Consider the following 24103-nt stretch of genomic DNA (forward strand, 5'->3'; position numbering starts at 1 on the left):
AATATATTTATGCAGCTGGTTTTGAATCTGAGTTATCAGTCCATCACTCATGGGGTGATGAAAAACCTAATGCCTCCTTCCCAAGCCATAGTGTTTGTGTGGCTGTAAGAAGCATCCTGCCCTGCACATAGAAACCCCTAAATACTCGGAAATCTGGTCCCTCTGTTCATCCTGAACAAAGCCATTTCTTGTGCTCCAGTGTAGGGGTGGGGAAGAAGTGACCAACACAAATACACCATTAAAGCCCATCAATCAGGTTGCATTAAGCTTTATAACAACACAGTTTCCATTTAGTGGGAAAAATGACAGTTTAATCACAGCCGACCAGATTCCACTCTCCCCACTCATACAAATTTCCAATTTTACTACAATTTCTGGCTTTGGAGATCTGTGAACAAGTGCTTTATGTCAACTGCTTTGTTTCCGTCGACCACACTAATGGGAAGGGACACATTATTTGGCAGCCCTTGAAAAGGATGTCTGCAGACAGTCCTTGCCCTCCCCACCCACTTCACACTGCAAATCAGCGTTCTTGCCAATGGCCCAATAAATACCATCTAGGAGTAGAGCAAATGAGCCATGAGGTGACCCTGAGGGGGCAGAGGTGAGACAAACAGAAAAACGTTGAGTGTTCCCTTCCTCTCTGCATCCTGAAGGGTTACTCAGAACAACTAACAAACAAGCTATGGTTTTTGTCTCTAGGGCAGAGCCTATCCCTAGAGCATGCCTCAGGACCAAGATCCTTAGGGAAGAGGATCGTTAGGTAAGGGGGCCTCCCAACTAGAGGACTGGGTTTTTTTTCTTATACCCCCCACATATAGGCATTCATCTTTGACAACGTCAGGGCTCAAATCATAGCTGCTGTCTCCCTGTTCTAGAAGCATTCATGTGGGTCAGATTCCAATGTGAGGATATGTGCTAAGCTTCTCTGTAATTTGGAACACGCGTGAGGAGAGAGACCCATCTTGGAAGGCTCTCTAATAGAATGCTCCAGGGGTGTAGGCTATTTTTTGGTGAGGAACATACGTGCATGCCTTTGCCTTCATATTGTGGGAAGGGAGAATGTCAAAGGGTTTTGGGATAAAGCCTTTGATGGGAAGGCTAGACAGGCTTGGAGGGAGGATATTGCTCCCTGGGAGTCTTGGAGCTCTCAGCCACCAACAACATTCTGGAGAGATGCCAGAGCAGAAGTTTATGTACCAGAAATTAAACACAAGGTTAGAATCCAGACTCCCAAGACAAATACAATAAGAGCTCCTGCAAGTACATTTTCCTTCCTTCCTTCCTTTCTTCCTTCCTTCCTTCCTTCCTTCCTATCCTTTCTTCTTTTCTTATTTCCTTTCTTCCTTCCTATCCTTCCTTCTTTCCTATCCTTCCTTCCTCCTTTCCTATCCTTTCTTTCTTCCTTCTTTCCTATCCTTTCTTCCTTCTTGCCTATCTTTCCTTTCCTTTCTTTTCTTTTTGCCACTCATCAACATCATAGCATACGTCTTTGACACTGGAAGATGTTTATCTTGTCTTCAAGGCTCTATTAACTAGTAGAGGCTAAATATTCATGGTGGATTCTGGTGGCCACCTTGTCCACCAGGTACAGCTGGTTCCTTCACAGGGATGCCATGAGATCTATACCTTTGCCTAAGCCCACAACATTGGAAGTAACCTGACTGGATGAGGTTGGCAATCTACTTGGCACTCCAGCATGGCCAAAGCTTCAGAACCTGGGGGATGTGGGACTCTGGTAAAGAGTATCCTTGCTATTCCTTAGCCTTCCCTCCACACTGTCAGCCTCACTTATCACCCTCTTCCTGTTCCCACTGAAAATCTTGACCAGTCATTTGGTAAAACATCATGTTGAAGGGTTTGTAGAATTTCCGAAGTCTGTGGATGACATCTGGGTCAATGCGGGGATGAGTCCGACCTTTGCTCTTGCCCAAACATCTTGGGGCACTGCTGTCTTCTGGCTTCTTCAGGCAGGGGAATCCCTTGGTTTTGTTGAAGTAAAAGTGCTTCTCTGTCACAACACGCTTGAGGCCTAGGAAATCCTGTACTTTGGCCATCTCCCCTGCAGGGTCCACTATGAGCCGCTCTCCACTGACGAACAGGATCTGAGAGAGGGGGAAGTACTGCAGCCAGTTCTCCAGGTGCAGAGCATAGATCCCGATGCGAATGGCACTCCATGAGGCATCAATCAGCCCCAGGGTCCGGTTTTTGAAGGCCAGCACCTCAAAGGTAGGGATCTCTGGCTTCTTTGACAGCGTCTGGGTATAGTCAGAAATGGCCCTGGTCACCGGGTTTCGCACCACCACGATGAGTTTGATGTCCTTGGCCATAGAGTGAATGCGCTTGGGAGCCTCGTTTGTCACAAAGTAACTGGGCGTCTTCTCCATGGTTATCTGCCCATCCACTGTCTTGGGCATCACATTTCTAGAAGAATGAAGAAAGGAGAAATACAGTGATTATTACCATACCCAAGATATCTTTACACAAATTCTATGCACCATATAACAAAGGTGGGAGGCACCAAATAGAACCAATAAGCACTGGGAATTTATTTATTTTTTTTATGTACCAACTGTGGGCTTGACTATGCAATTATTGGAAAAGGCAGCCTAAGGCTTATGCATTATTCTTTGGGAGTCTTGTGTCCCTGGATTTAAACTGCCTTCCTACCTCTTACCAGCTGTGTTTAACCTAGATTTCTTTATATATTAGTTTTAAAATCTCTGAAACGGAGGTAATGATAGCACCGACTTCACACTGTAGTGTGCGGATTAGGGGGATAATGTTTGAAAAGCATTTAGCATGGAATCTCATGTGTGCATGAGCTTAACAAATTAAGGGTTTTATTATTGTTGTAGTAGCTTTCAGGAAATGTTTGAGCTCAACACGACCTCAAAGATTATCTGGTCCAGGCTTGGCAAATTCTCACTGCCTTCTATTTGTCTGTGAGTCACAGTTAAGAACGATTTATAATCTTTAAATGGTTGTGGGGAAAACCCAAATGATAGTGATAGTAGAACTGCGTGCTACATGGAAATTATGCAGAATTTAAATGTCAGTGCTTGTAAACAAACCTTCATGGAGACACAGCCGCACTTACTTACAGATAGTGTGTGTGCTGCTTTTGTCAAGTAAACAGTGAGTGGGGTAGGTGCGACAAGCATGTGACCCACAGAACCTGGAAAATGCATTGTTTTACTTCTAAGAAGTTTTTCTGAACCTTGACTTCTTAGCCCAAAAACATTGTTGTATAAGTAATGAAACCGAAGCCTAAAGATGGGACAGAAATCAGACAAGCTTTCTGTCTGAAGAAAACTTAAGCACATTCGTGGGCCATGACATCGTCATTATAACATCCTAACACTCACCTTAAGTTCCTTTGAGAACAAAGTGACACAGAGAATGCATGCATAGGATGGGAACAAGACACACAGTTTTCTTCTTTCTTTGCTTCTGAGTTTGCCCTGTAATCTTCTCACAGAGCCTGCTCTAGCTGGGATCTTTAAAAAGCCTCCAAAGCCATAGGTTAAAGGCTTTGTCTCTAGCCTGGGTAGGGTGGAGCATTGGAGAAGAATTTAGGTCCTTGGAGTCATGCTTCGAAAGGGCATATTAAGAAACTACCAAGGGGGCCCCAGTGGTTGAAATCACTGGCTGCTCTTGCAGGGACTGCATTTGTTTCCCAGCACCTGCGTGGTGGCTTGCAATAAACTGCATCTCCAATTCCAGGATATCCATCACCCCCTTCTGATTTCTGCAGGCACCTGGCCTGCACTTGGTGCGCAAACATACATGCAGGCAAAAGCACACCTATATATAAGACAGATAAATCTAAAAAATATTTTTTTTAAATAATGGGCATATTAAGACCCTAGCATCGCCTCTCTTTAATCCTCACTTTTATGTCTTGGTCATGAGAAGAATGGGCTTTTTCCACCATATATGCCTTCTATGATAAATGGTGTTGCCACAGACCCAAAACCAATGAGGCAAAAGCAACCATGGATTTCAATCTTTGGACCCAAAAGCCATAATAAGTCTTACTTCTAAGTTGATTGTCTTAGATGTTTGTTAAAGTAACAGAAAGATGCCAGCTAATACAGACACCACCCCACAGCTCTTGTCTACTGGTCTCCTTGACAAAAACATGTTCCGACTCCATCCCTCCATTCACATTTTCCTCTGGGGAGACAATTTGATGCCACTTCCTCCTAGGACCAACCAGTGATTGAAAACGAGGCCCACGATCCTATTATGCAGTCAGACTGTCATAGGTCTATGTAGACCAGTGCTAATTGAGAAGAAACATGTTTGATACCTGATGGTATATGGGCCACCTGCCACCAGGTACTCCGTTAAATCCATTCACTTCCAAGCCCCGCGCTAAAGTGGTACATTCAGGATTACACAAGACCTCTTTGTTATGATGACATGCTTTTAAATGTCTCCGCTAATAAAACTTAATACAGACGAAGATCCCTTAGCCTCTCCTACCGTAATTAAATTTATTTACTAGCACTTGCGTGGAGAAAGAATGACTTCTTTTTATCTCTAATTCACATGCTCTGTCAATAATTAATTGCGGCTGGGTTTTCAGCTTTCACTGCAAGCTCTTTTATTAAGCAAGAGGAATTTGCCTGGTAGAAAAATTCGCCAGAACTAGTCCTTGTTGGACTACACTGGTTGGGCAGAGTGCAGTTTTCAGATCAGAGCCCAAGGCATGGCCATGAGTAATCAGGTTTGTTTAGGGGTGACAGATTCTCCACAATATCTAGTGGCTGGGCATGTGTGTCAGTTTGAGTTCACTAACCGTGCTGGTCTTCTCTGGAAGGGTGCAGCTAAGAAACAGTCTTTGGTTGTAGCCCTGTCTAATCTGGTAACCTGAAAGTTCTAATGACGGGTTTGGTCTCACTGAACCCCCTTACCCCATTCGGAACCTCAACTCCTCACAGAAAAGACGGGGCTAATAAAACTCCACGCTCACAGGGCTGAGATGAAGACTAAATGAGATAATGCGGGTGGATCCCTTAGGAGAGTATCTCATGAATGCCAGAATCTTATTTTCACTTAAGCCGGCTGTCTAGGAGCATTTCCCAAGCAATTCTTACAGAAGGGCAGAGGGAAAGAAATTACATTTGACTCAATGGAAAAACCGAACTGAAGGTCTGATCTAGAATAAGGCAAATTGTGATTCACACCAATGTCATCAACTGCTTCTTGATCTAGAGGCTGGGGCTGACCAGAAAGCTGACACTAGCTCTGGCTGGATACAAGGAATCAACTCAATCCTATTCTATTTCGGCTATAGAGATTATTTCTTTAACAAATTATGGAACTCGCATCATATTACAAAAAAAAAATTAAATAAACTCTGTTGAAAGATAACCTCCTTATGGGTATTATTTTTGCACGGCTTCTCCCCGATTTTGTTCCCTGCGTTTTTGTATGTCTGTCTTGTTGCATTTTCCCTCAGTACAGAAGCAGCTGTGCAGCTCCTCTTATCCATTCTTTGTACTCACACTCCTTAAGCCTCAATGCTTCCTTTACTCTAAGGCCCATTCAAATTCATCTCCTCTACTTTAGGTAATTGACAATCTGCCAAGATCCTTCTGGATCTTGACTCTTTTATCCAAAGCATCTGGGATGAAGTAGTTCCCAACCTATAAGCCAGTGGATACAGGAGTGTGTGTGTATGTCCAGCTCAGCATTTGATGCAAAGCAAAAACCAGGCAGGGACTCTGAAGAAAGCAGAGGGCAGAAGAGGAGTCCCGGTGGCTCTGATCATCTTGCTGCAGGTGAGTGTGACAAACGTGTAACTCAAGGACATTCCCACAGCAGCCATGGTAAGACTGGATCTCTTAATTAAGATCCAACAAGTTCTTTGTCAATGAGAAAATTTCCAGTGGCTTCTCCCACGACTATGAAATGGCAAGTCTATGCTCTTCTAAAGCCCACGCTTTCATTCACTCTCTCATTTATTCTCTTCATAAATGATCATTTCCTAGTAATATCACAGAGAATGAAACAAACTTGGAGCATGCACCCGAGCTGGGACTTCGGACAGATGAAAAGAGTATCAGAGTGCCGTGTAATTAACTGTCCTAATCATCAGAGCGGGTATCATTAATGCATTAATGTTCCAGCTCTATACAGGAGGAAAGAGGCTTGGAGTACAAGGTCTCACTATGCATGTGTTTTGTTTCTAAGTTCAACAGTTAAGTTATTCAGAAGTTAATGGGGTGATTCTCTGACGAATGCCTGCCAAGCCATTGATCTGGTCTCTGGAGCTGAGGCCAATCCCGGGGCAGGTTTTCTTGTAATAGGGTTTGTTGCTGTTTCTCCTTCCCAGATCTCTCATCTGAAACTCTGATATGGCAACTAGTTCTGCTCTATCCTGGTCTCCTCTCCTGATAATACTGGACGAAGCAGGGCTCAGGTGTTTGCTCAGACACCAAAGTGTTTACCACACAAGCAGTGAGGTCCTAAATTTGATCCCTCAGGACCCATGTTTGTAAAAAGCTGGGTGTGTTAGTACATGCTCACACTTTTAGCACTCAGAAGTCTCAGACAAGTGTAGCCTGGCCAGCCTCCTGCTTCACCTACTTGGAAAGTCCCAGGCCAAGGAGAGATTTTGATGGGGGAGAGTCTTCTGTTTTGTGTTAATTTCATTGGTTAAATAAAGAGACTGCCTTGGCCCTTTAATAGGACATAAAATTAGGTAGGCGGAGTAAACAGAACAGAATGCTGGGAGAAAGAAGCTGAGTGAAGGAGTCACCATGATTCTCCCACTCCAGACAGACGCAGGTTAAGATCTTCCCTGGTAAGCTACCTTGTGGGCTATACAGATTATTAGAAATGGGTTAGATTAATATGTAAGAGCTAGCCAATAAGAGGCTGGAACTAATGGGCCAAGCAGTGTTTAAAAGAATACAGTTTCCGTGTAATTATTTCAGGGCATAAGCTAGCCATGCGGGCAGCCGGGTGCCGGGGACACAGCCTCGCCGCTCCAATTACAAGATTTTGTCTCAAAAAAAAAAAAAAAAGATAGGTGGCTCCTGAGGAAGATTTACATAGCAACGCGCACGCACACACACGCAGACACACACAGAAAGAGAGAGAGAGAGAGACTGAAGAAGACATTTCTTTTATTGGATATGACGAACTTCCACCTAGTCTTAGAATCTTATCCTTCCCACCTTCTTGAAGCTTTCCACCCTCAATTTTTTCGTTTTTAATTAAGTTCTTCTCAGCTGGGTCTGACATTTCAATACACCCATGTTCTCACATCGTGGCGTGCGTGAGGAACAGGAGAAAGGCCAGGGATGCTGGAGGGAGTTAGACAAGGTAAGAGAGTTAGAAAATAAGGTCAGGAAAGATGGGCAGGGAGCAGATCCTGGAGGGCCTGCCTAATCCGAGGGAGCCATAAGTATTCTTCTCTGTGCATAAGTATTCTTCTCTGTGCTGAACAGGAGACTAGAGCATTGTTTGTACTGAATTACCTTTTCTGACTGCTTTGCTGAGACCAGAGAAGAGAGTGCAAGTGTCAAGGGAAGCATGCTCAGATGCTACGTCAGGACTATAGGTTATAAGTGGTAGTAGTCCCCGGGAATAACTCAGTTGAAGGCTAGACTGAGTTTAAGTAAAAGAGAGATGCCGGGGACCACAGCAACACTGGCAGCAGCGTGGTGGACTGATGGTTAGTTACGAGAGGAGCACTCTAAAGTGTAAAACAAGTAGCCGTGGAGGGGCAGACAACAGTCTGATGTGGAATCTGGAACACGGGCTATCAGTTACAGCCTCAAGTCAAGCCAAGCAACTTATCCGTGCATGGGAGTCTGAAATCCAGGGGTCAGGCCTGAGCTGAAGCTGGGCATTCATATTCTCTGTGCATAGTTCATCTGCCAAGAAGTTAAGAGAGCAACGTCTATCTTTGGCTAGTCTCCAGCGGATTGTGAGACCTGCTCTTTGTCTGTGCCGTGAATTCCCAAACAGAAAAAAAAAATATTTAAATGCTTTGTTGTGTCATAAAAAAGTTAGTATTCTCAAAGATTTCTCACTAACTCTTATTTTATTACATTGTACTGTAATTTAATTTTGGTACATAGCCTGAGATTGAAGTCAGGGGATTCGGGACCTCCCCCATGCTATATAAATGTCCCACCACATCACAGCCCCTTACTCACATATCTTAGCTCCCAGAGCTCGGGCATCACTGAGATTACAAGACCTAAGGTAGAGTGGGATGAATGAAGCTCAGTGGTAGAGGGCTGGCCTCGCATGTACCGGCACTAAACCCCGAATTTGTTCTCTTGCATTGCAAAAGAAACCAAACACATATCCAAGCAAACCAACATACTGGAATTGCTCCCCATATCCTGCACAGCTAGTCTCAGTTCTTGAAGATAAGGGCAATGCTTTACTCGCCTGTGTTCTTTGTGCTTAATGTGACAAATGCCACCATGTAATGTTCTATAGTGTTATAGCAATATAGCATTACCTATAGCAGTCACTAGGTTACTGTGGGATTGATACACAAATGAGCACATGGTACCGGAGGCAGGGGAGCAGGAAATGGGAAAACTGGGTGAAACTGAACCACATGCTCCTTAGACCAGGTTTTCCACGTATGGGGGTCAGTGTGCCTTCACCACACCATCCCTGCCTGAAAGACCATGCACTTCATTGTGCACCATATGGTGAGAAAACACCGCATCTGGGCTGGGAAGAGCTTGTTGACAGTATCCTGGGTGCTCAGAGCAGCTGTGACATCAGCATCAACATACAGTCCTGAAGTGAGAATCGCTCCGCCCAAGCTGTCAGCTGCTCTCACATCACGAACATTTCTAAGATGCCCTCAACTCTCATCCCAGCCCCCACCCTCTTCCATTGGTGTGAGCACTTTGCTAAGCAGAGGCCTGTGCAATTCTAGTCAGCGGCATACAGGGCTTCTAAGGAGACCGTGACGATAGTTGCCATAGTACCTCAAGTACCATTATGTACAGAGGGCTTACCTACCCCATGTTTTGTTTCATGCGTGAAGGAAGATTGACTTCACTAAGCACTTTCAAACACAAGACTCTCCTGTGAAGTCAAGAGCACAAAATCTAGAGCTCTACTAGCTAAGTTTGCACAGGTTTATAAGTTGTATGATCTTGTGCACATTACACAGAACTAATACAGATATAACTTTCAGTTTTTCAACTATGATTTGAAGGCGTTAAGTCACAAAACAATCCCATACCAGTTTGGAATTATGATTAATAAAAGGGTTATTTATTTAAGGGGAAAAAAATCTTACAAATCACCGTCCCAGTAAACAGCCCTCTGCGCTATCAGGAACGAAGTCTATCAGCCTGGAAGCCAGTAGCAAGAGAGCTAGTGCATGGCTACTGCTGCTTTTTAAAGCAAAAGAGACCACGCCCAAATGGGCTGGTATCATAAAGGCTATCGGCTGAAATAGTGGAAGGAGCTGCCGGAGCTTCCGCAGCAATAATTCACATTCAGTAGAAAGTGGTCCACATTCAGAATAAACTATGTTTTGAATTTGAATCTGTTCCTGGACTAATATATATGATATGACTCCACCCAACTCTGGTTTGATTGGCACAGGGTCACACTATGTTGCTTTTGTAGCCGTGTCTGCAGGCATCACACTGTGCCACCTTTACTACTTTCCCTCCATGCTGAATCACATTTCCTGTCCAACCACACGGCCATGAACAGTCAACAGTATATATTGGAAGAGTGATGGTGTTCTTGGCACACTAAACCCATTTTCGGGGGCTAAGAGTAGGGAGCAGTTGGTAGGGAAAGTTTGAGGCCAGTTTGGAAGGCATGAGGCCCTATCTGAAAAACAATGCATTGTCACCTTCTAATACCTTAACTGTTTGATGACTTCATTGAGTGCATCCCCACTGTAAGTTAAGGAGTACCTGCAATGCCTCATTCCCATTGTCTGGAGAGCAAGCATCACATGAACAATCTCCTTTTCACGGGAAGTAGTGTTAAATTAATTAATATCTAGAGAGTGACTTGCATGGGGTCTCAATACAGTTGCTGCTAATTCCTTAAAGCCCCCTTTTACTTTTTATACCATCATCACATCTTTAGAAATCAGAAAACTGAAGCCCAGTGAGATTGATTCATTTACAGTCAAGAGAGGTAGAACCAAATCCAATCTTAGGTTTTGTCTAACACCATAATCTGCCCTCTTGGTTGCTTCTTGACAAGTGTCAAATTACTAGGGCTTAGCAAAGTGACATGACTGTCCCCAAGTCACTCTGCTAGTAGGTGGCGAAGTGGAATCTTAAAATCAGTCCCATTACATGAACAGTGAAGGCAGCTTACCACTGGGAATCACAGAACCCTAGAAATCCTTGCCAGATCGAGCTACATCATTCAATTTGTGATATCTCTCTCCAGGGTCTCCTCAACTGAAGTGAATGGACACCATCATGGACACTGAGGGAGAAAGCAATCAACCATATGAGATATAAAGTGCCCATTCTCCCTGGCAGGGTCAGTGCCGAGCCCGCCTTTAGCTTGCCTGAATTGCAGGTGTGTGGGCACCTTACACTTTCCCAAATGCATTATCTAGTGGAATAAATGGTGCATAAATTAGCAATATTTTCTGAGCCTTCCTGATGAACTATAACCCATGATAATGGTGGTTAAAGCAAGGGCAGGTGGTGGGGCCAGCTCCTCGGTACCAAGGGAAGAAATACACTTACAAGTCCATGTAACACCTGTGTCGCATTAGCCCAGCTCAACCTCACAGGCCCCTAGGATTCACTGAGCCCATATAGAAATGGAGAAAGTCAGGTTTTAGAGAGGAAAAATGAATCTTATCCAATGGTTCATGGACCGCACCTTGCCTTCCCCAGGCATGTCGGGAATTTCACTATGGTTTTCAAATTTGAGTTTGTGAGAAAAAGAAGTGCAATCCATTTTTATTTGTATATAAAAACCACATTCATATATAGAGGACTGGAGAAAGCTGCATGTTCTGGGGCCACACTGCTCTAAGCTAGATTCCAAAGGAGGTTCTGGGCTACAGTTCTGACTTAACAGTTAACTTGCTGAATGAATTTAAGTTACAGATGTTTCTTCCCTGGACCTTAACTTCCTATACATAAAAGGGCTGTGTTTCAAAGTAACTCTTGGTTCATTCAACTGAGTATTTATTGGTGATTATAATATACAGAGTATTAAGTGAATATTGGTATAAAAGCATGTGTGGTCCCTGACATTCAAGACACTCTAAGTTCTTGCAGAGGAGGCTTGGAGAGGAGGCTGGGACAGACTATTTCTGTGAGATCCCTCTGTTGCTGCATCTCATCTATATTGCCACATTCCTATACGGAGAAAAGGAGACAGAAAGGTGTGGCAGAGAAGTGGAAACTGTGAAGATGATGATAAATGGAGGAGGAAAAGAAGAAAAGAAGAGAGAGAGAGAGAGAGAGAGAGAGAGAGAGAGAGAGAGAGAATGTGGACCAAAAGAATACCAATAAGGAAAACAGAAAACTCTCTGGGTTTAAATGTCACACAATCACAATTTAGGAGAAAATAGAAAATAGTAAACTCAGGTCTGAAACATGTTTTCTATTTTGAACATTGTGTCAGGTTAGTAGAGATCTTTCAGGACTGGAGGATTATGATTCTCACTGAGTTGATTTGCTTTGGGGCTTGGTTTTACTTCCAAAGAACTATCTGGAAAAGATGTGGGAATTCATCCCTATCCTCAGGACCATCATTTCCATATAACCCCATCACCAAGAATGGAAGCCAAGAATGGAATGTTCACCTCCAAGGAAAGTAAGATTTGCAGTGATTTATGAACTATAAAGATGATGTGCCCTGGGGAACTGCCAATGAGCAGCCTGTGTGTCAGAATCTGCGTCTACCCTGAATTTCACAATAAGAACTACGTACAATGCTGGGCAGCACCCCGGCCACTGTCTTTTAGGTGCTCATCGGCCCCTATGGACATACTAATCAGATGTGCACATTGATATTGCCAGATGTCTTTGGAAGTCTCAATCATCCCTTGTGATCCATTAGTTTAACCAAGATTTCTAGATTTGGATATAGTCTGTGCCTTTCATTAGGGGTAGGATGTTGGAAAACCTACTTAGCTTCTCTCTGCCTAGATTTTTCTCAGCTACAAACTGGAATGGTGATAATATGTACCTCACATAGTTGCTTTAAAATGGAGCAAATGCCTGTGTGTTCAGCTGTGTCCATCTACCTGAGGCTGAGAAACTTATAAAGAACAAAAGATTGCTTGGGCTCATAGTTCTACAGGCAGAGCCCCGAGAGCTAGAGACTGGTAGTGGCTTTCATGCTGTTGGAATTCAAACAAAGCACAAGACATCCATTGTGCCTTAACTCTAAACTGTCCTCGGCAGGTTCCTGTTCTGAAGGTTTGTCCCCAGCTGGTGTCACTATTTTGGTTTCCTAAGAAGCCTTTAGGAGATGAGGCATAGTTAGTAGCAGTGTATCCTTAGAGATGGAACTTGGAAGCTCATAACTTGTTCTGCTCCCACTCTCAGCATCCTGATACCAGTGATGTGAGGAGTTCCTACTACTGTGAAGACCCAACCACACCTTCCCTGCCACAGTGAGGTAAAAGTTTCTAAAACTGTGAGCCCAAATCAGCCCTTTCACCCTTAAGGTATTATTACGGTTGTTTGTCACAGTGAAGATAATACATATGTGTCACTAGAGGGAACACTCATGTACAGATGTCCTCTGGTTGCTCTCTCTTTTATGAAGCCACCAGTATTCAAGGGAACGTCACGCTGGTGACCTTTTCTGATCCCAATCAATGTCCAAAGGCTCTACCTCTAAACATCATGAACAGATTATGTTCCTATCCTCTTAATATCTCAATTAAATTTCATTATGTTCCTATCCTCTTAATATCTCAATTAAATTCCAAACTCTGAACCCTGGAGGCACAGACTCAAACTTAATTCCAACTAGAGCAGCTGCCTCCATTGACAACCACCACATAAGGACTTTATAAGTCTATGCTGTTTTAATGAGTGCTGTCAAAGAACAAAGGCAATCAGCGGCATTGTAGAAGCTCCGTCTTGGAATGCTGACTCTCTGGATTGCTAAATGCCATGCCCTAGATAAAGGAGTATTAGCTGTATGGTACCAGTTCTGAGTCTTTGGTATCCCCTGGCTAAGTGTGACTTAGACAAAGTGAATCCATCATTAGAGCCAGATTCCATATGATCACATGAAGGCTGATTCCTCCTCTGTGGCTCTGCACAGTAACCAATTGGGAGTTTCTGTCTAAACTAGAGTTATAGATTTGAATGCAAGGATACTTTGAGTTAGAATATAATAACTTTCTTGAAATCCAAGAGCAAAGATTTATCAGTTTTACACAAGATAGTGTTGTTCACTATCACCAAACACTACCGTAGCTTTCTCTCTAGCCCAGTGCTTCTCAGCCTTCCTAATGCTGTAACCCTTTAATACAATCCCTCATGTTGTGGTGACACCCTCCCCTCCCCTACTGTAAAATTATTTTTGCCACTTCATAACTAATTTTGCTAGTAAGAATTGTAATATAAATATCTGTCATGCAGAATATTTGGTATGTGACTCCTATGAAAGGGTTGCTGGACCCCCAAAGGGGTCACAGCCCTCAGGTTGGGAATCACTGTGATCTAGCCCTTCATCTTTTGTGATCAGACCTTCCTATCTGGATATCGTGAGACAAAATGTTCTATGATTTTGAATGAATTAGAGCACGGAACATGTGTCACTTGCCCCTGGCTGGGGATCCCATCTGGAACATACTTGGAATATTTTGTTTATGTACCTTTAAAGAAGGACTCTCTACAGAACCCTACACACCAACTTCTATCTGCTATCTTACTCTATTTCCTTTCCACAGGCTCAGCATTTCAAAGGGCAGGTGCAACAATTACACCCTGATTACAGAATCTGTGCATGCCCTTTGTGCTCACAGTTAACACACAGTAGCAGCATGAGCTTCAGGCCTCTCCATCTCACCCTGTGCTTCCTACTCAGGCGTGTGTCAGCCCGTCACTGCCTCAGGGATGCTGCCAGTCCTTCCTCTTGGCTTCTCACCTGCAGCCTGCTTTTGTGTCAAGCCCTGTTGACTCTTCCTGAGCCTATTTCCCGGATGAATGTCTAAGGTCTACATCCTCAAGCTATATGGGCCATCAACAAACCTCAGTTTTGGAGGGACGGAAGGTATGTCTGTTTATGATGGCAACTGCCAATATGCCAAGCTTCCATGCAAGTCTTTTCTCTTTCTTGTCTACATTTTGCTTTGTTCCTCCTGCATAATGGTTTATCTTGTTGGTCAACTTGATTAGATGAAAAGATACCTAGGAAATTAGTAATGACTTCTTTTTGTACGAATGTTTCGAGAGATGATTAACTGAGCTGGGCAACATGCTCTGAATGCATGTTCATCCCATAGGCAGAAGGGATTAGACATGGAAGAAAGTATCAGACATGAGAAGTCCTCATTTGAGTTGTTGGGTGGAGCTTTCTAACAGACTCCCAAAATATACAGCCTATTGCTGTTGCCCTTGGTTACCCTCCAGAGGTGAAAGGTAAATCTCTATTGGTAAAGATACCATAAACTTCATAGATAAGGCTCAGAAGCCCCTGGATTGGAACTGACCTGAACAGGCCATCCTTGAGGACTTTCATGTTACCAGAAGGTGATACGTAAGTGTTCTAAGCAGGAGACAACCAACAGTCCTACCCAGTAATGATACCCATGGACCACAGCAATGACTAGCATGGCACTGCAACCCTATGGGTGCAGTAGTGGCACACATACCTTTGTGGTAACCAACTGCTCTCTAGTTGGACTTAAAACCCACTCAATGAAAGGGATGCTATGGCTGGCTCTGGAAATCTAGCTAATTACTCAGAGCTAGTGAAGTCATAATTGTTGGAGGAGATTCTATAACCACTACTTTAATAAACCAGCATAACCCCTACCTAAAATCAAAACACATTTGTTCTTATACCCACAGATAAGTGTGGTTGTCACCCCTCATCAAGGAAACTCCTCTTTACCATAGATGGAGAACACTACAGAAAACCCCAACCAATCAAAATGTGGAGTTGTCGAGTGTAGTCTCGGGAGATGCAGCTGTAAAACATGCCCACACAGAAAGCTCAGGGAACATTTCAGAAGGGGGAGCAGAGAAGACTGTAAGAGCTAGAGGTTCAAGAAGCTCACTGTGAGATTATGTCTTCTAGTCATATTATAAGACATGCCAATAAATTTTCACCAACATGACTGCCTAAACATGAGCAGACTACAGACAACAACAGCCATGCTAAAGTGGATGGGGTAAAGCCCACGAGGCCTCAGTCCTACATGAAGAACTATAGGCAACTGAGGAAAACTGGGAATGGGAGAGGTAGCAGCAAGAGCACACCAACTGTTGTCCAATGCCAAATGCTCATCCCTGAAACATACAAGTAACATTATATGTACTCAACAGGTTATATTTAGGAATATGTATGCATATGTAAATGCATTTATGCAGATACTAACAATCGATGAAGAAATATGTCATGAATTTGAAGAACAAGGAGGGCACACATGAAGGATTTGGAGGGAAGAAAAGGAAGGGAGGGAAGGGAGAAGTGTTGTATCTAAATTTCAATTAAAAATTAAACAAAAATGGCAGAAAGAGGAAGCCAGTTCATCCAGGCATTCTTAAGCCCTGCTTCTGGACCACCATGATCTGAGCACTGTGCTCTTCCATCCCGTCCCTGACATTCCACAGCAAAGCCCTTGAAACCATGAGTTGAAATAAATTGATTTGGGGTTTTAAAGAGGGACCTCAATGTACCCCTAATTGGTCTCAAGGCTCTGAATCTCCTGTCTCAGCCTCCTGAGTGCTGGAGTTATAGACAAGAATCACTGTTTTCAAGTGCTCTTTCTACTTTTTTTTCCTTTTTTTTTTTTTTTTTCTTTTTGGTTTTTCGAGACAGGGTTTCTCTGTTGCTTTGGAGTCTGTCCTGGAACTAGCTCTTGTAGACCAGGCTGGCCTCGAACTCACAAAGATCCACCTGCCTCTGCCTCCCAAGTCCTGGGATTAAATGCGTGTGCCACCACTGCCCAGGGACCTTTCTACTTTTTAAGGGTCAGGCATCTGCCAGTGACTAATGTCTAACTCAGCCCACCTTTGTGGCTCCATAAGCTCTTCAAGTCAATCACTACTGTGGCAATTTTTATACTTATTGGTTGAATCACGATAACCTGACAGATGTCTGCAATGAATCCAACCCAATCAGGTAAATTAGTGCTTCCATTTATGAAGGCTCCACTGACTGGGCCTTTGTAGGCACCAAATGGCCTCCCCAAGTACCATCCTCTCTCTACTGGAACAATATCCCTCATACTGATCCCATTGCCTAAGACTCTGGCTCTGCCATTGCTGTGTATAGGACTTTGGACAAAGCACTGAATCACCTAAAACCCCAGGTTCCTCTTCAGATAAAACAGGGATGGACAACAAGAACAATGAGAACATGCTTTTTACGGTGCTAATGCGCTTCTTGGCATATCTGCGAGGAAGTCACTGCTTACTACATGTTCAGGTTATTGCTGCTTCTCCATAGGATTCCTATCTCTTCATTGTGTGATCTCAGAGAATGACACATTAAGACGCATCATGCTAATGGTGAGGTCATTTGCTTTCTGCCTCTGCATCTTTAAAATGAACTGGGCTATTTTGTAAATAACTCGACTATGTTTCTTCCCTGTGGTCCAAGGCATCTGACCAATGAGATGGTTAATGTTCACTGAAAGCACTTGAGGTTTTATCTATGAAAGTGTTGCTGGGGTCAATCATGCCTGGCTATGGAAGCTTGTAAAATAAGTCAGCAAGACGGAAGCACCTGTCTATATGAGTGACAGGTGTGAGTGCTGCTGTGAAAAACAGGCGTGTTTGGCCTATAACTGTGCACCAGTTCTCGAGTTTGGTTACAACTGAGACAGAGGATAAATCCACCCCACAAGCTCCATCTTGCTCACAGCAGCCAGGGAAGCGGGGAAAAGTCTCCCACAGAGTGCCTCTGCAAGAGTCTTCTCTGCTGTCCTTGAACTGTTTCCTTCAGAAGTTGCATCCCCAAATCAAGAGCTCTAGCATCAATGATGTAAAATACAATCATAAATTAATTAGTGCATCATACTGTGTCTGCATTTAGACCTGACTTTCACAGCTTGAGGTGCATGAAATACTAAACATATTTTTCAGCCAATCAATCTGATCATGGAACAGATGGAGCGATGACAGCTAGGACAGCGGTCGGTGCAACCTAGAGAGATATGCATGAATGTGTGCACTATGCTATGGCAAGTTCTATAGTGTCTAGTATTCATACATACTTATGAATGTAAGGATGTTCTCTTGCTCGCTTCATAACACGCACCATCTTCTGTTCATATTATATTACTCCTTTTTTAACATGGTCTCTTACACCAAACAACTCATGAGACTTGCTCCCTCCTTCATATAAGCCCCCTTGGTCCACGCCATAGAACTTGTTCTCTGAAATGATCTCTCTTGCATTCTCATTTCCTTGGGCATTACTGTTCTGTCCTAAAGGGACATGAAGAGAGGGTGACTTGGCTCCTTTTGTGTTCTGAGCTCCCAGAACTCTGAATAGTGCCTGGAATCAGGCAGCTCTCAAGAGATACTTGTTGAATAATAGAGTAAAAACAAGAGGACAGTTAGGGAGATGGGAGAGAGGAGGAAAGAAAAGGGGGCCGTGCTCAAACTGAAGCACAGAGTCATACCAAGCAGACTCCCCAATGGCAATATCTCCCACTGTAAAACCCTCCCTCCTATATCCATCCAAGTCCTACCCTCACCTTAGTCCAGGAAAGAGAGTTATCATCTACTCAATTGCTCTGCCCCAAACAGGGTTCCATCACCAACATTTCCTTTCCCCACTCATCCCAATATCCAGGAAGTCTCTCTGCTGCTTTCACTGTGAAAGCACATCCTGTTTGAAGTCCTCCCTTCCTCCCACCATCCTCTTCGTGTCATTTCTCTACCCCATCAAACTTTTAGCCTCTCTGCTCTCTCTGATAGCCAGTTTCTCCCCATCTCGTTTCTCTATTAATGCCATTATCCACACCGAACAGGAGCAAAATTGCAGAAGCTGGCACTGGCTGGGAGCCAGCATCACACAGAGAGTAGGAACTTGGCCTCTGACGCTAAGGACATAGCTCTGTGATAGAGTGCTGATTAACACATGCAGGGCCATGGGTTCCAGTCTCAGTACTGCTGGAAATGCTGGTACCAATACCTCATGCTTCACTCTCTATAACTGTTCTACTTGGAGACTGTGAAGCATTTATTATTTGATTCTTGGGACCTTAATTTTACTATCATAAATTTCAGCTTGAAAATAACACATTTTCCAGAGTTTCAATCAGCTAATATCTATAAAGCCATGTGATGAACCTCCTTGTGAGTTAGTGGTAGTCGTTAGTATTATCACTCAAGTACTTAAATCCTTTCAAATATTCCTCATTATATTAAAAAAAAATTAACCTCTTTCTGTGGTCCTCAAGATCCTTTATGGTGTAGTCTCTAACCTCAAGTCCAATGTTTCTTTCTTTCTAAAAAAGGTTTAATTTATTTTTAACTGTGTGTGGTGGGGTGGAAAGTGAATGTTAATGCAGTGCTCACAGAGGTAACAGATTCCTGGGAGCTGGAGATACAGGCACCTCTGAGCCACCTGATGTGGGTGCTGGCAACCCAACTCCCATCTTGGGGAAGAGCAATAGTGCTCTCAATTGCCGATCTTTTCTCCAGCCTCATATCCTATTTTTCAAAGTTCCAGCCTCACTGGCCTCTTCACTATCCTTAACCACTCCAGACTCCACTGGAGAGGAACTGGCAGCTGGCGTTGTATTGCATGTTTCCTTTCTTTTCTTTCTTTTCCCCTTCTGTCCTTCCTCTTTCCTTTTTTGTTCTGTGACAGAATCTCACTGTATCACTGTGACTCACCTAATACTATGTAACCTGAGGTAGCCCCATACTCACGGCAATCCTCCTGCCTCGGCCTCGAGAGTACACTGCACTGGCTCTTTGCTTACTCTAGACGGGTCTTCCTGAGATCTGTATATGCCTGTCATCTCCCTCTCAACCACGTTTTCCATTAACTGTCTAGACTTGTGGTTTCCAATATGGGAGCCAGTAGACATGTGTAACTATTTAAACTTAAATTAGCTACAATCAAAGAATCGATTTCTCAGTTGTAGGAGCCACATCTCATTTGACCAACAACACAACTAACTCCTTGCTACTTAGTGTTTTAGAGACGTGGATGTAGGGCATTTTCTTCACCACAGAGCATTCTATTTCATAACACCTGTCCTGATTTTTGTGCCTCTGTTTCTGCTATGTATCTGCTAAAGGTCACCTCTAAAAACACTGTGATCACTAAAAGCAGCACCTGCTCCAAGGCATGTTCTGTCTCATTGTTCGGTTTAATTTCTTTATCCCACTTCGTGTTATTGGTCAAGAGCTGGAATTATCTAATTAAACACTGGTTCATATGACTGCTGATGCCTTCCCCATCTGAAATTAAGTTACACAATAGCAAAATGCTGTCTTGTTCATTGTGGATCTCTGTTACCAGTATAAATCACGGCACATTATGAGTGCTTAATAAATGAACAGATGAATAAAGATAAAATGAATGACTCCTTGATAGACATATTCACATTCATTCTCTTTCTCTCTCTCTCTCTCTCTCTCTCTCTCTCTCTCTCCCTCCCTCCCTCCCCCCTTCATTAACACAAAGGACCCAGAAACAAAACAAGAGAAGCCATGACAACTCTGGCATGGTGATATATGAACTCTCATCTCTTTGCTACTATGGGATAAGAAGGCAGAAGATATGGAGTTTTGTCTGATAAAGATGCTAATGTATGCTCTCCGCTCCCACCAGCATGGCAGACAAAGCATAGTTAAGGTCTAGCGAGATCTACACAATGAAATTCATATCTAATATAGAAGCATCATTCTAACCTTTAGGAAGGCACACTGAAGGAAGAATTGATGCTGCAGTTTTAATGAAAGGTCTGATCTAGATTCCATTCTGAAGATCAGGCTGTGGGTCAAGGGTAGACTTAAAGACTGGGAACACACACAAGAGGTCAGCACAGGGCTCACCCTCCCTTCTGAATGTCCACCACCTCGCTGAGACTCTGCTTTAATGAAAAGCAGTCCGAATGTGCCTGTTCATGTGTGACTGAGGGCCTGCTGTCTGAATCTCCAGCACTCCTGCATCTGAAATTTGGAAGCAATTCCCTGCAACTGTCATGCAAGTGATCTCAACTCAGGTAGTCTATTTAAAGTCCCTGACCCTCACCAATGATGACTCTGATTAAACAGTCTGTGATGGCACCTTACCATCGCATGTTTACTAAAGGTGTCTCTGGTGGACTCTAACACATCGCCACACTATACAAATGTACTCCTGCCAATTATCTGAAAGACAAGAGACTATCACACAACTATATAAATGTGTAGACACAGAGGAAGAAGTAAGTGACTGGGGCTTAACGTATCCTGATAACAGTGATGCTGCCACATCCCAGCATAGTCGGATGTCACTCAACACTGGTCTTCAAGTCAGTGTCTTTCTTATTTGTTTAAAAGCATGTACTTAAATAAAAGGTATATATTTCTACCCCAAAGGGAATAAAGACAATTTATATAGTAAAAATACTTGAAAATGTCCTTGGTTGTCCCAATTCCTGGTACACATGCCCCTGAGAATCCTCTGTCTCATTCGTGTGGATGATAGCAGAGACTTGAACGCTCTCTCGGCCTGTCAGAAGTAGTTGGGCCATTAGCGCACTAGCCCAACCCGTTTTGGAAGAACATGTTCATGAGAAGTAACTATCCTTCTGGTGTCACCTACCTAATGCTCTCTCCCGTATGTCCCCACCTTTATTGCTCTCACTGTTGCTCTGGCAGGGATGGCAGGGATACAGGCACAGCCCCCAGGTAATGTGTCATCCTTAGTCTTGATTCAGGTCACCACCTTGGCTGAGAGCCCCAGCTCACTCTCACCCTTGGTTAGCCACTGTGGGTGAGAATGTTTCTGGGAGACTCAGACAAAATTCTCTGAGTTAGGCAAGTGTGTCTCTCTGATTCTAGAAGAAGAAAATATACCCTGCTATATCCAATTGGCTGGCTTTATCCAGGGTAACAGCTAATGAAGGCCTTCTTGCAGAGTCATTTCCTCTCTCCCATATGAGGTGCCACATGCATCAGAAAAATTCGCCATGACCTCCATCACCTACAGAAAGACATCTATTTGATAAGAGGTGAGAGCTACATCTATCTGTAGGTATAGAGATAAGTATTTTAAATGTGGTTAGGGATTATACTAGATTAAAGAAATGACAGTAATAAGGTCTCCTCTAGGGTACTTGGCCTTGCCAGCTATGGGTAGTGGGATAGGCTTATAGATCCAAGCATAATTGCCCTCCTGTTGGTCAGGCTGTAAATCTACTTAAGCTGTTGTTGGTTACCCTCAGGATAGAAGTACCACGATTGCACATTTTGAGGTATCTTGTTGTTCTGGCCATTGCTGTGGTTCTTGGATGTTATAACTGGATAGGATTATTGATCGCCTTTCTCTCTTGCCATCTGTAATACTACAGGGCACAGATGCAATACCTACATCAAAAGTTCAGTGAACGTCACAGAAAAGGAAGCAGAACAAGCTTAAGAGCTAGAAGGCTGGGCATTTTCTGTATATGGCAGAGAAACTGCTCCCATGGAATCTCAAAAATATGATTGCCTAAGCCAGACCAAAAAATGACAGAATCAACTGACATGCCTGTGTGGATGAAATAGATCTCACAAGGCCCCACCCCTAAATAAGAGCTACAGGTAAGTAATTACTACTGAGAGAAGAAGAAGCAATCTGCCCCAGGAATAAAATCATTAGTAGGTTTTCCACCTTAGACAGTTAGCCCTAAACACACATACACAGGAGCAACACTAAGTGAACTTTGAGCTTGGCATGTTGTGTTTGTATGTGTGTGTAGGTCTCCCTGCATAGAACTTTTACGAAATCCATTATATTAGTTGAGGTGTGTACCTGAGGGTATGTTCATACAAATAACATACTTTTTATGTACCATTCTAAAATTTAGGTTTATGTTCAATAAGAATTCTTAAGCTCTTTCCTAAATCAGTGCACAATCATTTTTAAATGAAAGTTGCATTGAAATATTACACAAAGCACACTGCATCCAGCCACTCATTACACAAAACACACTGCACCTAGCCATTCATTACACAAGCCACACTGCATGTAGACATTCTTCACATAAACCACACTGCATCTAGCCAATTATTACACAAGCTACACTGCACCTAGCCATTCATTATATAAAGCACACTGCATCTAACTATTCATTACACAAGCCACACTGCATCTAGCATTCACTACACAAAGCACACTACATCTAACCATTCATTACAGAAGCCACACTGCATGTAGCCATTCATTATACAAGTCACACTGCATCTAGCCATTCATCATACAAACCACACTGCATCTAGGCATTCCCTTGCAGAGGGTCCTTTGCTTTTAACAAATTTTCCATTGTGACACATCAAAAAGAAACTTTCCTGCAAATGCCTTTCTATTTCCTTTTTAGCATTTCTCTTTGGTAGCCATAGGAAAGTTGAAACACCAGCTCATGGAGACTTCTGTATCAATGACTTTATGGAGTTTCCAACCTTTTGACATTGGAGCATGAAGCTGTCAATTTCAAAGTTCATCCCTAAGAAATCTGCAATTAAGATATACATGTACATATATATGTATATATACATACACACACACACACACAACCACAAACCAATCTCATAACATCTTGATTCCATGGTCAAAATTTAGGTGTCCACAGCTGTGTGGTTTTAAGTTTATGGCTTCTTGTTGGGCCACAGTCACAGCTATGCTATGGCACATGCGGCCCACAGGCCAGAGGCTGGACAGTTCTGCAAGTTTAGCAGGTGTTATGACAAATTGTGCTCCCCCTCACATTCATGTCTCTTCACTGACCCGTAATGATGTGATGACTTTGAAACTGTTTGTTTCTGCTAATGTTGGCTGATAGCCACCATTCAGTCCTCACACCTGTCCTGTTGCCCCGTCTGTAGCATGCTTCTCCGTGCTGGCTCCCAAGGCCTTGGGAGACAGGGTATCCCAACTTTGACCCTCCCATCACAAGGTGCATTCACCTTTCCTTCTTCTTGCTCAGACTGTAAGTTACTGTAGAGAAGGGGCCTGAATAGACTCACAGAAAAATTTGGCAGGTCTGGACCAGATTAACCCCCTGCTTTTTCCAGATGCTGTAACATGCTTTTGCCAGGGATGCCTGTGCTCCCAGCAGTGACTGAAACAGGTGGAGAGTCATGTGAGCTTTGGGCATTTAAAAATATTGATGTGAGAATAACTGCATGTGGGAAATAATGCAATTTGGTACAACTGTGCGGGATGAGGAATGGTCTACTGGCAAGATTAAATATCTGCCCTACAGGTCCAGTTCTCCATCAGCATCCATGGGTTCCAATGTTCATACTCTGTACTCTGCATCCAGGCCTGTTGGAACTTCTTGATGTTTTACTAGGCACATCGGACATTGTCAAAACCTGTAACTTGATTGCAGCACGCCAAATTATTCTAATTCCCTTCCCTTCCTACCTGCTGATTGATCCAACTCTTGTTCACAGAATGCCTGACCCAAAGCCTCCTCAGTAATCTTCCCTGAACACACACATACACACACACACACACACACACACACACACACACACACACCACACATACTTCATATGAATAAGTGAATATCTGTGTATGTATATATAATAGATAGATAGATGATAGATAGATAGATAGATAGATAGATAGATAGATAGATATCCCTCTGTATCCACAGGGGTTCTTTTTTTAAAAAAATTATTATTTATTTTACATCCTGCCCACAATTTCCCCTCCCTCCTCTACTCCCAGTCCGTCTCCCCATCCCTCTCTGTTCCTA

General features: G+C 43.3%; 1 protein-coding gene across 4 annotated transcripts in view; it reads right to left on the minus strand.

Moving 5' to 3' along the window:
* Window positions 1–289: 289 nt before the first annotated feature.
* Hs3st4 (heparan sulfate-glucosamine 3-sulfotransferase 4) overlaps window positions 290–24103 on the minus strand; it is a 420558-nt gene continuing 396744 nt past the window's right edge. For 3 of the 4 annotated variants that reach the window (XM_041666944.1, XM_041666948.1, XM_041666945.1), the window contains exon 2: window positions 290–2424. In XM_041666944.1, coding sequence (XP_041522878.1) covers window positions 1788–2424 — 637 coding nt within the window. In that variant the 3' untranslated portion in view covers window positions 290–1787. Of the gene's footprint in view, window positions 2425–10344; window positions 10436–24103 lie in introns of those variants that run through there. The other variant, XM_041666946.1, reaches the window with a different exon arrangement.

Source organism: Microtus oregoni, unplaced genomic scaffold (genome assembly GCF_018167655.1).
Source record: "Microtus oregoni isolate MIOR12 unplaced genomic scaffold, Mior012 000016F_ref0000370, whole genome shotgun sequence".
NCBI lineage: Eukaryota > Metazoa > Chordata > Mammalia > Rodentia > Cricetidae > Microtus > Microtus oregoni.